The sequence below is a fragment of the Nakaseomyces bracarensis genome, assembly GCF_045282275.1.
Source record: "Nakaseomyces bracarensis strain CBM3 chromosome Unknown Scaff13_0, whole genome shotgun sequence".
NCBI lineage: Eukaryota > Fungi > Ascomycota > Saccharomycetes > Saccharomycetales > Saccharomycetaceae > Nakaseomyces > Nakaseomyces bracarensis.
The window spans coordinates 841,515-855,829 of NW_027263959.1; the positions used below are offsets into that span (position 1 = coordinate 841,515).

Below are 14,315 nucleotides of genomic sequence, written 5' to 3' on the forward strand. Positions count from 1 at the left end.
ATTTTTTATTCATACTATAATATATATAAATATAATTAGATGAACACCACTATAACATTTAGACTATTTAATTACATATGCCGGTGTAACTTTGAAACCCAAAAAGCAATTGAATAGAGATAGATAAATTTGAATATACAGATATTAGAAGAGGAGGATAGTGTATTATTTATAGGAGAAATTTTGAGGCCGTTATTATTTTGTGTTAATCTCTGATACTACGGAACCTAATTTCTGACCCATTTTCACTTTGTCTCCGGTTTTAATATCAAACTGGAAACCCTTGGGAGCTTCGAAACAAAGAACAACTGTACTACCTAACATGAAACCACCCATTTCTTCACCTTTCGTCAACGGCAGTCCGCCTAACACTTTACTAGCCTTTTCATAAACGGCTTCATAACAAGTATGGGGTTTCACTTTCTTTCTCTTACCGTTAGTGGTGAGTTCTTCATCAAAATTCAATTTAATAGATCCCACATTTGTGGCACCAACAGGAGTCATACTGAAGAATCCATGTCTCCAGTAACCTAAAAGCGCAACACGTTCATTCAAAACAAATAAATTAGGGAAGTTATGTTGGAACCACGGTGCTACGGAGAATAGGTCACCAGGGAAATGTCTACGCATGCGACAGACCCAATTGATAGGGGAATGATAATGGTGATAATCTCCTGGAGCTAAATAAATAACTGCAAAATAAAGTTCCGTATCTACAGGTTCTGAGTTAGTCCTATATGATGGGAAGTTAATAGAAACATCTCCTAGCAGCTTCATTGTTTTAGAGAGACTAGGGTTATATTCCTCAAGTGTTTTGTCACCCTCATTCTGGAACTCAATTACGTCACTGTTACTCTCCGATTCCGAGTCTGAAGAATGGTATATGACGCTGAAATTATTAGCACGAGCGAATTCATGGTGAGATTTTTCTTGCTCAGAGAGATCTAAAGATGATTCGCTTTTGCTGAGAAGTGGGTTTGCATGGGTACCTAAGAATTCTTTTATCGAGTACGTTAGGCCCTTAACCTGTTCAACTTCTCCAGTCTCAGAATTGATAACCCCTACTTGCAATACTCTACCATCACTTGGACAGACGATAACGTCATCACCTGGAGCGATGGGTCTAGTTTCCGGTTTAATATTTCTGTAGAAAAACTCTGAAAGGTTTGCATAATCCTCTAAGATAGGATTCTCCATTTCATCCATATCAACACCGAATAGATAAGAGTAAAATTTGAAGCCAACAGGTCTCAACCATATTGGTAATGTTAGTGAGTTGACTTGGCCCCATAAACGTGATATAGCATTTAAGGGAAGCGTCGAATAGCAGAAAAATAACCAATTATTGTCTATTATCTTAATCTTTCTATGTTTTCTTTTCACGCCATCTTCAGATTCCTCTTCTTCCTCGCATTGCCTAGAGGTCAATAATAGAGTGCCAATTACAATAGTGACACCTGTCAGCACAGCCCATTTCATATTCACAGGTACTAAATATTTTTGCTTCTGTCTATTAGTAGCATAACTCCGGGCCTTACGCACAATCTCGTCTGATTTACGTTGAGGGTTGAGCCTACTAGTAATACCGCGTTTCAACACTGCAGTTCTGTTCCTTAGCTGTATCCCACTTGAAAGACCCATTGGGAATTTCCCAGTTAGTAAGGTCTTGCTTTTAATCAAGACGTTCTTGACGGGAATCATTACGATGGTCATCTTTCTTTAAGCAGAAAAATAATTTGAAAAAAAAAAGTACAGTGAGAATTGAACAAGTCTCCAAATATCGATTGTTTTATTTGATGTATTTTTGTTGTCTTCCTGATTGATTTTTTTTTTTTTGGGTATTCAAGTGCTTGGTCTATCAGTTGACTCAACTTTCTTGTGTATAACCCGTATGTCCGTGTTGTCTGTGTGCGTATGAGGGGGGTTGCTGATCTCAAGAATATGTGTCCGTGTCTTTTAAATTTAAAGAGAAACGTCAATGGATATAAAACTCCCCTACCTAATTTTGTGTTCACATCCACTTTGTTGATTTTTTTTTTTCAATTTTCGTTAATTTTTCAGTTCAGACTTCACATGCCAATCTCCTGCAGCATCTTCTGTGCGAAAGCGGGGCTGCTCGAGGCATTTCGATGTGAAAAGGCTTAAAAAAGGTCTTAAAAAGTCGATGCCCTCCTCACGGCGACACGACTAAATTTATTAACAAGTAAGAAAGAGATAGACAAAAGTGTGAAAGATAATTAGTAAAAAAAGTTCTTAGTTAGTCTACTTATGTTTCGCGGTAGGTGTAGGGTCCTGGGCGTTCCACACAATCGAATTCGAACTGGACTAGTTCCTGGTCGTTGTAGAATAGTTGGCCGGCGATTGTGTCTCCTGCGCTGATGGGGCCTACACCTGCTGGTGTGCCGGTTAGCACGATATCGCCAGGTTCCAAGGTGATCATGGTAGAGATGTGCTGGATGATCTTGTGGATAGGGTAGAGCATTAGGTCGGACTTTCCGTCCTGTCTCAATTGGCCGTTCACTTCGCAAGTCATCCTGAAATTATCTTGTAAGTCTTTCTTGAGTTGTTCCTTAGGGATGAAATGGGACATTGGTAGGAAAGTGTCAAATCCTTTGCCAATTGACCATGGTAGACCTTTCTTTTTGGCTTCTTCCTGGACGTTACGGGCAGTGAGGTCAAGGGCTAGCGCAACACCACGTATTGAATCGTAAACTTGTTCAGCAGAGAGAGCACCTGGATCACAGTTGGATATGTACTTGTCCATGATAATAGCTAACTCGATCTCGTGGTGTACTACAACTCCACGGGGAATCTGGATATTTCCAGGGTTGGAACCATCCTCGTTCAGTCCTTCATAACTTGCTCCAGAGGCTAACGTCTTCTTCGGATGGGTCTTGGTAATTGGAGTGATCACGCTAGATACCGGCTTCAAGAAGAAAAATGGTTGTTTTGGAGTAGCATTATTCAATTCCTTGATATGAGCAGCGTAGTTTCTTCCAATGCAGATGATCTTCCGAGCATCCTTCAGGTATTTGTAACTCATTTGTTGTTTTCGTTGTTTTTAGCGTCCTATTGATAGCTAATATGAGTATATACTATTTACTGAACACTCAATTAAATATAGCCCTATTGAATACGGCTCTACCTGATTTTTGTTTCTTCTGTTTATATTAGATATACTCTGATAATAGCTTTCCCTCCAACATCACCTAAGTCCTTTAGTCATTTCGTATCGATAAAATAAATCATCACGTTTTTAATGACCAAAACATCAAATTTCAATATTTTAACCAATGACATTTAATTTATATATATAATTGATTTTTCATATTTATTAACTTTATTATATTAAGAATTTCTATATAGCATTACAATTGTCCATTTTCTCTAAATGTTAGTAGTTATTAGTAAATAATTTTTAAAAGATAAAAACAAAACAAAAACAAAATAAAGAGAGACCTCATCCTTTTTATTTATTGGTGACCATTTTTGTCTTAGTTAGGTGAAGAACGGAAAGAATATAATATATCAAGAAAAGATTAGTAACGGAGTATCATCTTAGTCAAATCTTTATTATATAGTCACAATTTTTGTAGAAGAAAAACAACAACACAGCAATTTGTTAGTCCGAATCTTGGGAAGTCTTGGAATCGAGCCTTGGATTCGACCCATTACGCTTAACGAACCCTGATGAGGCTATAATTTGTTTGACCCTCTCAAGAATTTGCATTGCTGTTTTCATGTCATTATTCATAAGAGCCTGCTCAGCCATGAGCAACATTGAACCCTGTATTTTCTCCTCGTAACCTTCAGGCGTTATTCCTGCCAAAGATCCTATAACCTTCGACATCTCTTCATATTCCTGCTGGTAGAAATTCAAATCTGCCTCTATTTTTTTTATATATTCTTTCTTTTTCCTCCTAAATCGTGAAGCTGCAACACGATTTCTCTCTAGGAACTCTTGACGTCTTCTTTCTTGCTCAGCAAGAGACAAATTCTGATCGTCACCCCCCTCCATATTAGCATAGGACATATTTCCTGTGTCAGTATGTCCTTTATTTGAATTTACTGTCTTCGGAGAGGTTGCTCCGACTTCTGTCTTTACTACAGGTCCCTTGGTAGTCTTAACTTTTTTACTCTCAGTTTCTTTATTAGTAACGCCCTTCTTTCTGCCTCGTTTCTTTGGTAGTGCTTTCTCTTGATTGCTGGGATCAGAGACTGCCTCACTAACACTATTACTCTTCTTATTATCAGGCACTGGGAAGTAGCTGTTTGTAGGAATTGAGTTAGACTTCCCGTTCATACCGCCTGGGGTTTGATTATTTAGTGGAGGGCCTGCACCAGCCAAAAGGGAGCTTAGCCCAGGAGTAAGTTGACCGGCCGGTAAGCCTCCTAAAGCTGTCAAAGCTTTGTTTGTCATGTCAATCTGCCCATTCAATTTCGATGATGCGCCTTCCACCGACCTTTCACCATTATTAGGAAGTATATTAGCGTTACTGTTCGCTCGCGACAGACCAATACCGTTTCCACCCATAGCGGGCAAATTTGCTAGTATTCCTGGAGTAAAGTTCGCCCTCAAATTAGATTCATTTGGTGTCAGCCCCGACTTGAACAAGTTCATCAAAAAGCCCGGCAGTTGCGAGTCAGTCTCATTCCCAGGTTGTGTGGCCCCACCCAATGGGGTCTGTGTACCAGGCATCGACTGCATCTGTCCGTTACCTTGCTGGTTATGTAAATATGTTGGCGACATCAACAACGGTGGTAACTTCTTAGAACCACCAGGCGTGAGGATCGGTGGAGATTGGATAGAAGAATTTCGTTGGTTACCGAATAACAGTGGAGAAGGCCTCCTCTGATCCGCCATCTGTGGATCTCCTTGCCCAGGACCATTGATACTACCCCGGTTCGTGTTCCCCCCAGGAACATCCCCCATATAATTTAGAGAAGAAGACCTTCTAACATCCTCACGCTCTTCATTACCAGCTCCACTGTTACCATTACCATTACCAACACCGCCACTAACACTAGCACTCGCACTCGCACTCGCGCTCCGCCCTTCATTGGTTTCTCCAGCCTCCAAATCTTTCTTCGTAGACGCAAAACTCTGCTCAAACGGATTAGGCTCTAAATCAAAAGACGATACCGTCCCTATAGACCCCGATGGCCTCGTAGCATTAGGCATCATTTTATTATTTCTCTTTTAGATTTAGTATTCTAGTGTATTTGGCCCTCTTGATTTCTTTTAATAGCTTGTATGTACTGCTCCTCCCTTGAGTTACTAAAAATCCTTTCTAGCTCCTAATTTTCAGCTTCTTGTCTGTTCACTAACTTTCTCGGTATTAATGTAATCCCCTTAGCGGTTCAATCTTATTGATATTATAAACTAATAGGATTATGTCAAATAACAACTAATTGATCTTCGTACCTTCAAAGAGCATTTTCTTGATTTTAATGAATTTCAATTTTTTTTTTTGCTGTCCCTAGCCAAAAGCCCGATGACGTCATAATGATTTTCTTTATTTTGGTTATACAACAAAAATATATATGTCTTTTTACATAAGGAAGGGACTTACGGTGGATGTTATTATTATAAATTCTATTTGGTGCCGACCCAGAATTCACCGTTGTCTCCGCGGTTGATGTCCCTTCTCAATTGCCGGCTGAGGAGTAGTCCCACTTCGTAGCGTTCTTTCTTCTTCTTGTCGAGGTACTCCTGGAGTTTCTCGATAGCTTTTGCTAGTTTGCGGGAGTCGTCGATATTCAGTGTTCCCTGGGAGTTCATCTTTTCTAGGTACTCTATCTCACGCTGGACCTTGCTGCACTTGCGGGTGAGGTTTTCGTGTTTCTGCTCGTAGCGTTGTATTAGCTCTGCGTCCTGTTGTGTACCTGGGGCGCCATGGGAGACGTGTCTCGTGGTGGTGAACCCGCTCGTTTTACGGTTTGTAGATGTGTTAGGGCTGCTGACGGAGATGACTCTGAATGGGTTAGTGGTCCTTCTGGTGGCCTTTTGATTGACGTTATCACCGTGGTTATTCTTGGGTATGTAGATGTTCTCAGTGTATTCCTCTTGGTCTGTAACAGGGGTAACGTTGCCTACACCAGACCCGCTTTCAGCCCTGATATCCTCAGCAGCTAGCACCGAAGATGCAGTCTGTTGGTTCGACTCAAATTCAGCAGAAGTATCTACAAGAGACTCGCTTTCTTCATCAACATCCTCCCAATCCTCTGTAGCACCTTCAGCAATCTTTGGTGTATGTTTTGCTAGCTCCTGAACAGGTTCATGAGTTTCTTGAACAGGTTCATGAGTCTCTTGAACAGGTTCATGTGTCTCTTGAACAGATTCATGTGTCTCTTGAACAGATTCATGAGTTTCTTGAACAGATTCATGTGTCTCTTGAACAGATTCATGAGTTTCTTGAACAGATTCATGAGTTTCTTGAACAGGTTCATGTGTTTCGATAGCTTCGTGGACAGGCTCCACTATATCATGTACCTTTTCTACAGCGTCAGCAACAGTTTCGTGTTTTACGTCTTTGGTTTCTTCCTTTTCAGCATTATCTAGTTCTTCTGTAGCAGATTCTTCCTCAACAGGTTCTTGTTCTTTTTTGGCATGTATTTCTTCTACAACCAATTCTTCTTGAGTATCGTTAGAGTCCTTTGCAGCCGCTTCATGTGGCTGATCATCAGCATCATCATTGTTGCAGCCAGAGATTTGTAACCCATCAACGCGATCCTCTAAGTCCTTCTCTATCCTGCTAATCTCCTCATCGACCTTGTTTAGCTGAGGAATAGTCATAGGCTTGTTCACACCAATAGGAGTATCATTGGCAGTGGTGAAATCTATCCCATCATCTTCCTGTAAGGCTCTATGAGTAACATCCTTAACATCTACCCGCTCAACCTGCTCTACCTCAACCTTCTCAGTATCCATGAGATTCTCATCTATCATCTGGTTCATCTGGTTAATATCCAATTCGATCTGTGACATCCGCTTCTTAATCGTCTCTTCGTCTAGTGCCATCTCTACCGTCCTTCTTTCAAAATATCTTAGCGTACTTAGATCGTATATATAAAGGCTTTGCTAAGTCTACGAAGTGAGACTATTCGTGTTGTTAATTTAAAATCGCGTTGTTTATTTAGTTTCTTTAATTTTTTTTTTTTTTTTTTTTTAATATCGCGATGCCCAAAAATTTGATATTTTCAACATATAAAGCATTACATCTACATAGCGTATAATTTTTTGATCTGTAAGCTACTATATTAGAACTAAACCATCATCAACTAATATAAGCGGATTCTAAATTATTAAGAGTACTAATTTCTTTTATTGCTTCATGGATCGGGTGAGGGCTCTTCTTGGGAACTCGAGACGGAACACAGAGAGGGAAGTAAGAAACGAGGGGAGAAACGAGGAGAGAAACGAGGAGAGTAATGAAGAGAATATAGATAATGAGCCAATACCACTGCTGCCGCCGACGTTTACCGAAGAGCCAAGGCATCATCTGGAGGATGATCAGACTACGATGTTTGAGAGCGATGATATGCGGACTTTAGACACTCTGCCGTCCGAGAGCTCTACGATAGGTGATTTCCAGAGGTTAGGGTTTGTTAATAGGTGTCCTAGGTTTGATGAGGAACGTGTGGTGCCGTTTGTGTCGATTTTGCTGGGACGTGGGTTCTATAGCTTCAACTCCGAGGAGTCTTACAAGGCGTACCTTCGGAATAAACGGAACCTTGAGAGAGTTGATATAGCGTCAGGGCTGGGTATCCCAATGTTCCATGCGGTGCCGTCTAGTGTAGTGAAGTCGATGTTTGGCTCCAAGAGCGTCCCTGTGATGAGAGTATACAAATATATCGTGGTTCGTACTGAGGCATCTGATTCTACGGCGGCGTCCGAGACCACAACGCTACCAGGTGCCATTCTTGACTTTGCTCCCAGTGAAGCTATCTTAGAGGCAACTATACCAAACTCTGAGTTCTCAATATACAAGTACGAATTCTGTACCATATACAAAGATGTGATCTCAAAGACCGGGCGAGTAGAGCATATGTTCACATTTAATAGGTTAACTGGGGATCCCAAGGCTCCACTATCAATGGAACAAATACCCATGGTAAACTATGTGCAGATGCGTAACACAGATACAAACTATAAAGGTCTGAATCTGAGGTGGTATGGATCTACTGGCCTTGCTAGCCCCTTTGGTTCCAACAACATAAAACTACTAGTGCTCGACGACTCGATGCCGTCTTATATGGAAAATAAATCGATAAGTGAATTCGAACAGGCTTCAAGGGGTCAAAGGTTACGTCCTTTGGGATATCTACCAATATGGGCCCGTTACTCTGACGATAAAGTAACTGTCTTGCCTAAGAAGAGAGCTATTCGTGTAGCGACTCTTGATATTCGAGAAGAAATCAATGAAATTGATCCGAATGACCCCAACACACTGTATAAAGTACCTTGGGATACGCAGGTTCTAACTACCATGGCAATGCTTTTACATGAATACGAGTCAAGAAAGGACAAAAGACACAACGCGGTTTTGGGTGCCCAACTAGGCACTCCAGGAATGCTCATATAGCATTAGCGTAATCAATTTCTTTTTTTTAAAACCAATAAAATTAACAGCTTTAATGAATAATACTGAAGTCTACTTCATACTTCCCTAATAATAATAATTACGTAATAAATAATATAAAATAAGGTCAGAAATGAAAGTAATATGCACGAGAATACAATTTAATTTTTTTTTTCATTATGGATGTGAAATTAGAAATAATCATCTAGTGAGGTTATCAGCGATTTCGTTTTCTATTGTTGTCACGATCATTCCTTTGCGGCAGATGATTGTAACCGTAATGCATATTGTACCATTTTATCATGTTTTTTGGAGGCTTGCCAAAGACCATATAGTATTCACAGAATAGGCAGACAGGCTTATTTTGATTTATAAGCCTGGAAAAGTTAGGCTCTATATTGGATTTGTTGATTTCGTATTGGTAGTCATGATAGTTATAGTTTTTATACTTAGACATATGTTGCTGCTGCTGTGGCTGTTGCTGGTTATTATTACTGCTCCCATGCTGGTGATGTGGGCAACAATTGTCACTTTCGCCATCGATAGATTCTAATCGATCATCATGCACATGCTCCTCTGGTAGTTCATTTTCTGTTACAAAATTAACCTCAAAATTTTCGTCATTATTTTGTGTTATCGAAGTATCCCTAAGTTGCGATTCTCCATCTTCTGTTATCGTTAATTCTTTGCCTTCCATCATACTGCGTAACTTTTCTTGTGCGTCAGGTCCTAGCCCATTCGGAAGTACAGATTCGATCATTTGAGTAATCTTTTCTCCAATCGAATCAGGACCATCTGCAGTTCCTTCGGTCTCGTAATCAAATATTATCTCTGCCTCTTCGCCATCGAGCCGTAGCTGTGATTCATGGTTTTTAAGAATATCTTTAAGTTGGTCATTGAGTATGATTTCCGCCTCACTTTGCATGTTGTCCGAGATGTGATAATTACTCTCATTCCCCATCTCTACAGCTTCTTCTTCCATATCCGTAATCTCTTGAACTTTTCTGTCATCCCCTTTGTTGCCACCATCTCCATCACCTTTCTTTATTATAAACTGCATGGGTTTATTTCCTTGCGGGTCTTGTAACTGATTAGATAATATCTTCGTTAACGCTTTGACGCCTTCTTCCATCATCAGATTTAGTGATATTGGCCCATTTTCCGATATGAGTTCAATAGATGTATTAGGTTTTTCATTCGAGCTCATCATACAGGTTCCATCTAAGATAGCGTTCGACACAATAAATTAATCAAAATGAAAGGAGAGTTGTTTTGATGAGAAAAAAGCCTCTATAGTATTGTATAAATTAATATATACAGTCAACAGACTCGATCTCTTAGCTTGTGATATAACCAAACTTAGAAGTTTCTTTTCAAATATGCCAATACCCAGATATTAAAAAACCGGAGATTGACATTTTGGGCGGGAAAATTTTATTACGTACGCAGTGATGATTGTCAATGTATTAATGTAGTATCTAATTGCTATATAAACACCTATAAAGATTGTTAATAACAGGTAAATCAATTTCTTTTCAGCGTTCTCTGTTTTTCTGCATTCTCAATGACCTTTTCGTCAACGAACAGACCCTTACGTTTTCTGATGGCATTCATATGAGCCCTTGCGATGTTTTCCTTGTCGGCTGTATCACCAAGTTCTTCTAGTTCTTCTTCAGTTGTTGGCACCCAGAATGGGTCCAAATCTATGCAACCATACCCATAGAACACTAGTTGTGGTTGTGCTGCGCCTGATGTTTTCTTTCTAATATCTTCACTCAGACCAAATGCCTCTACAACAGGGATATGTGCCTCGATTTGGAACAGAGATGTACCTTCCTTCATTTCTTCAGATACAATCTTACCGTGTCTCTGTTGAACAACTGCATAAACCTTACCTAATACATCGACAGAGGTCTGGATATCACAGGAGTACATAGCCCACATAATTCTAGGCGACCAGTCTAGGAAGGACTTGTGGATTGAGTCCCTAGTGGTAGTGATTAATCTACCTGACATGTTTTGTTCCTCAAGTTGGTGGTGTGGATCGTCAACCTGTGCAATTTCATCGTCACTCATCTCATGCATATCTTCAAGTATGATGCACATACCTTGAACTTGTTCATTTGCCAAGGGACCCTCATCTACCGACAACAAGAACCCATTGGTTATCGAGTCTGCGTACTCTAGAGTTGCCTCCCTTTCATTTACTATACTACCTAGCATGGAATTATAAGAAACTAAAATATTAGCACCAATCCTTTTTGGTCCAAAGGATGCTATATTTTCAAAACAGCCTTTCAATTCATCCTCTTCCTCAAAGAGAGACTTTAACTTCTTAAAGAACGTGTCTCTATCCAGTACATGTTCTTCCAGATTGTCTAGCTTGGCATTGGTAGATACAATATGTGCAATTGATTTTTCATGATGAGTTAGGAAGCTCACAATCTCCTCTGATAAAGATGTTGTTCTGAAAGTTAGTTTATATTTACCAAGAACTAATTCAGTTCTTGCTCTTCCTAGCTCAGGATTCTTTGGTGGATTCATATCAGTTGTATTTAGGAAAGTTTCTCTGTAAGGAATAGCAGGCTCTGAATGTGTGATTTCAACCCCTGCAAATCTTTCTTTCAAATCCTTTAAACATCTCTCCAGATGTAACTCACCAGCGGTACACAAGATGTGCTCACCAGAATCAGTTACTTCAATCTCTACACAAGGGTCAGCCAGATCAAGTAGTTTCAAACCTCTTACAAGTTTGTTAATTTCCATAGGATTAGCAGGCTCGACAGCTACACGAACAATAGGTGTAGTATGGAGCCTGATACCAGCCAAATTAACACCATGAACACCTTTTGCTACGATGGTACCATTCTTAATGATCTTACCTGCTAAACCACCAACACCAACAATGTTACCAGAAGGACATGATTCTAGACTAACAAGCTCTTTACCCATAAATAGATACAGTTTTGTAATGGTTGTAGTCTCGATATGCTCATTTGGATTCTTAGGATCATATTTCGGACCAAGAACACAAATTTCTTGACCAACATGGAGGGTACCACTATATATTCTAGTGAAACCAATCAAGACTTCATCTTTCTCATCGAAGATATCATCATCTTTCAGTTCTTCCAGTGATGCGGGTTCGAAGTGAGTCTCTGGAGCTTTAACTTCGGTTGAAAATGGATCTTCCTCTTCATACTCAAACATAGCACTCAAAGGGTCATTAGGGTCTATGTCTGTTGGTACAAACTCTGGAACAGCACCATCATCAGAATCATTATCATTATCAGATTCTGGATCAGCCTCATATTCGAAACCAAGGTCGAGAGCAGGAGCTGGTTGATTAACAATGGTGAAAGTATCATCTTTAGTCTTTGTTGCATCAACATCCGGTGTAATGGCTGTCTCTTTGGCTCTGGAATATAGATCTGCATCACCTTCGTCCTTAGTTTCCTTTGACTTTTCCCTTTCTAGCATCTCAGCACGTCTGGCCGCGTTCAATGCATCTTCTCGAGCTTTTCTGCTTCTTTCCATTATTTGTTCTGCAGTTAACTCCACTGCATTTTCAATCGGAAGTTCTGCTCTTGGAATTGATAACATCTTAGAAACATAAGCACAAACGGGACCATTACGGTCACACTTCTCCATATTGCTCACTATAGCTTCATCTATATCCTTTTTATCATATTCAGACCCCAAAATAACATCTAGCCTTTCACCTTGTGATTCCAATGGAGATGGCAATTTTTCAATTACTGTCAGTAGCACTGCTGTACTTACAGGCAACCATTGACCCATAATCTGTCTCAATAATACTTTATCATCCTTTGTCCGGAGATCACGAGCATTCAATGTAACTTCCAAGATCTTGGTAAATTTCTCAACCATTTCGATGTTCTTCTCTATAATGACATTTTCATAAATCTTCCATATGTTGTCAAGGATCAAGGATACGAACAATGGTTTCAAATTTCTACCCTTGAGTCCCTTGTTACCTATAATCTTCTTTGTCTTTGGATCCATGTAGAAATCACCCCATAATACTTTCTGCAAATTTTCACGTTTAGCACCCAACTTCTTCTCATAGAATTTGGCTAATTGTCCAATATTGAATCCCCAACCATCAACCGCCGAGGCAAATATGACCCTGTTATCAGTAGGTGTGAAGTAGATATCGGAGTCATCCTTCTCAATGAACTCAGCATCCGCATTAGTCTCTAAACGCTCTCTCCAGGACAAATCGTCCAGTTGCCTCTCCCCTGCAAAGAATGAACCAATCACGGAGTTGACTTGCTCAATAACCTTCGTCATGTGTACGTAGGCTTCCTGCGGGGTCAATTGTAGCTCTGTGATCAACCTGTCAATCTTATTCAACACTAATACCGGTTTCAACTTCTCTGTCCAACACTGTCTCAGCACAGTGATGGTCTGCGAACAAACACCTTCAACGACATCCACTAACACTACGGCACCATCACATAACCTCGAGGCAGCACTCACCTCACTAGAGAAATCAATATGCCCAGGAGAATCAATCAAATTAATTAGATGTTCGTTCACAAGTGGCTCATCCTTACCTTCCTGCTTGTGCAACACACGGAAATACAAAGAGATGGCCGAGGACTCCATAGTAATACCACGCAATTGCTCGTCCGGCCTAGCATCAAGATACCGCACCCGACCAGCTAACCTCTGGGAGATAATACCATTGGAAGCCAACAAAGAGTCAGCTAGAGACGTCTTACCGTGATCAACATGCGCAACGATACATATATTCCTAATACAACCAGGTTCGTTCTGCAGCCGCTTAAAAGTATCGGCACCAACCCTAACCATTTTTTACTTCCTACACGTTTACTATGTTTCCAATTAAAACAATAAGTTTGGATACTTAACTTCATTGGAACATGTTTTTAATTAAAATATAAATCCTAGTGCTAGCTAAAGGTCTCTCTTATAACATAAAATTTATCAAATACACAGAAATACCCGCACAAAACACGGGTCCGACTGCTAAAATTTTTTTCTGTTTTCAATGATTTCAATCAAAAAAAAGTCGTACAGTTTAAAAATTTATCGATGAGCTCACTACTTACAGGCAACATATTCAATATTTTTATTTATTATTATAGGCTTTCTCTAGTTTTGTGAGAGCAGGCAGAAGAAAATTCCATGAGCTCAGTTGATAAGGTTTGTCCTCGATGTGGTGAGAAGCTATACAGGTATATGATACAGATGAAGCATGCAGTGGTGATGTGCAGCAACGAGCAATGTCCATACCCATTCAATGAACCTCAAGGCGTAGAAGGTAATCTTGTCTATGTCGATGGTACAGATCTACTCGAGGCAGCACACGCCAGTAGCCTGAACGATCAAGAAAACAAAAACAAGAACAAGAACTAATAAAATAATCCCCCCCCCCAACACAGCATTGCATTATAGAAACGAACCAATATTCCATTTAAAAATAACAACAACAACCAGAAATAAAACAACGACTAATTTATAAAGGCTTTTAAACAATAATAGTTTATTTACACCGATATATAATATAAACTATATACTATATCACGTGAACTATCAGTATATACGTAACCCATATCTATGCACGAAAACACCATGTGACTTTCATTATCTAAATTTTTTTTTTTTTTTTTTTTACCGGTTGGAGTTTTTCTTTCATTGAAAAGTTGAGCCCAAAACAAATAAAAAAAGTTTTGAATTGATCTG

At 39.7% G+C, this 14,315-nt stretch overlaps 8 protein-coding genes across 8 annotated transcripts; 2 read left to right on the forward strand and 6 right to left on the reverse strand.

Moving 5' to 3' along the window:
• Positions 1-195: 195 nt before the first annotated feature.
• PSD1 (phosphatidylserine decarboxylase 1) lies at positions 196-1,713 on the reverse strand (the record flags this gene model as incomplete). The annotated part of the gene is made up of 1 exon (XM_071054565.1): positions 196-1,713. The coding sequence occupies one exon, from the start codon at positions 1,711-1,713 to the stop codon at positions 196-198; it is 1,518 nt and encodes a 505-aa protein (XP_070909258.1).
• Positions 1,714-2,266: 553 nt separating this feature from the next.
• On the reverse strand, positions 2,267-3,043 carry FMP41 (Fmp41p; the record flags this gene model as incomplete). The annotated part of the gene is made up of 1 exon (XM_071054566.1): positions 2,267-3,043. One exon carries the CDS (start codon positions 3,041-3,043, stop codon positions 2,267-2,269), a length of 777 nt encoding a protein of 258 aa, XP_070909259.1.
• A 579-nt stretch (positions 3,044-3,622) lies between these two features.
• Positions 3,623-5,185, reverse strand: SKO1 (Sko1p; the record flags this gene model as incomplete). The annotated part of the gene is made up of 1 exon (XM_071054567.1): positions 3,623-5,185. One exon carries the CDS (start codon positions 5,183-5,185, stop codon positions 3,623-3,625), a length of 1,563 nt encoding a protein of 520 aa, XP_070909260.1.
• Positions 5,186-5,596: 411 nt separating this feature from the next.
• On the reverse strand, positions 5,597-7,021 carry BNI5 (Bni5p; the record flags this gene model as incomplete). Its single annotated transcript, XM_071054568.1, has 1 exon — positions 5,597-7,021. One exon carries the CDS (start codon positions 7,019-7,021, stop codon positions 5,597-5,599), a length of 1,425 nt encoding a protein of 474 aa, XP_070909261.1.
• Positions 7,022-7,334: 313 nt separating this feature from the next.
• On the forward strand, positions 7,335-8,585 carry RNJ42_04405 (uncharacterized protein; the record flags this gene model as incomplete). Its single annotated transcript, XM_071054569.1, has 1 exon — positions 7,335-8,585. The coding sequence occupies one exon, from the start codon at positions 7,335-7,337 to the stop codon at positions 8,583-8,585; it is 1,251 nt and encodes a 416-aa protein (XP_070909262.1).
• Positions 8,586-8,799: 214 nt separating this feature from the next.
• Positions 8,800-9,792, reverse strand: IBD2 (Ibd2p; the record flags this gene model as incomplete). Its single annotated transcript, XM_071054570.1, has 1 exon — positions 8,800-9,792. One exon carries the CDS (start codon positions 9,790-9,792, stop codon positions 8,800-8,802), a length of 993 nt encoding a protein of 330 aa, XP_070909263.1.
• A 314-nt stretch (positions 9,793-10,106) lies between these two features.
• On the reverse strand, positions 10,107-13,421 carry RIA1 (GTPase RIA1; the record flags this gene model as incomplete). The annotated part of the gene is made up of 1 exon (XM_071054571.1): positions 10,107-13,421. The coding sequence occupies one exon, from the start codon at positions 13,419-13,421 to the stop codon at positions 10,107-10,109; it is 3,315 nt and encodes a 1,104-aa protein (XP_070909264.1).
• A 336-nt stretch (positions 13,422-13,757) lies between these two features.
• RNJ42_04408 (uncharacterized protein) lies at positions 13,758-13,988 on the forward strand (the record flags this gene model as incomplete). The annotated part of the gene is made up of 1 exon (XM_071054572.1): positions 13,758-13,988. The coding sequence occupies one exon, from the start codon at positions 13,758-13,760 to the stop codon at positions 13,986-13,988; it is 231 nt and encodes a 76-aa protein (XP_070909265.1).
• Between the last annotated feature and the right edge of the window lie 327 nt (positions 13,989-14,315).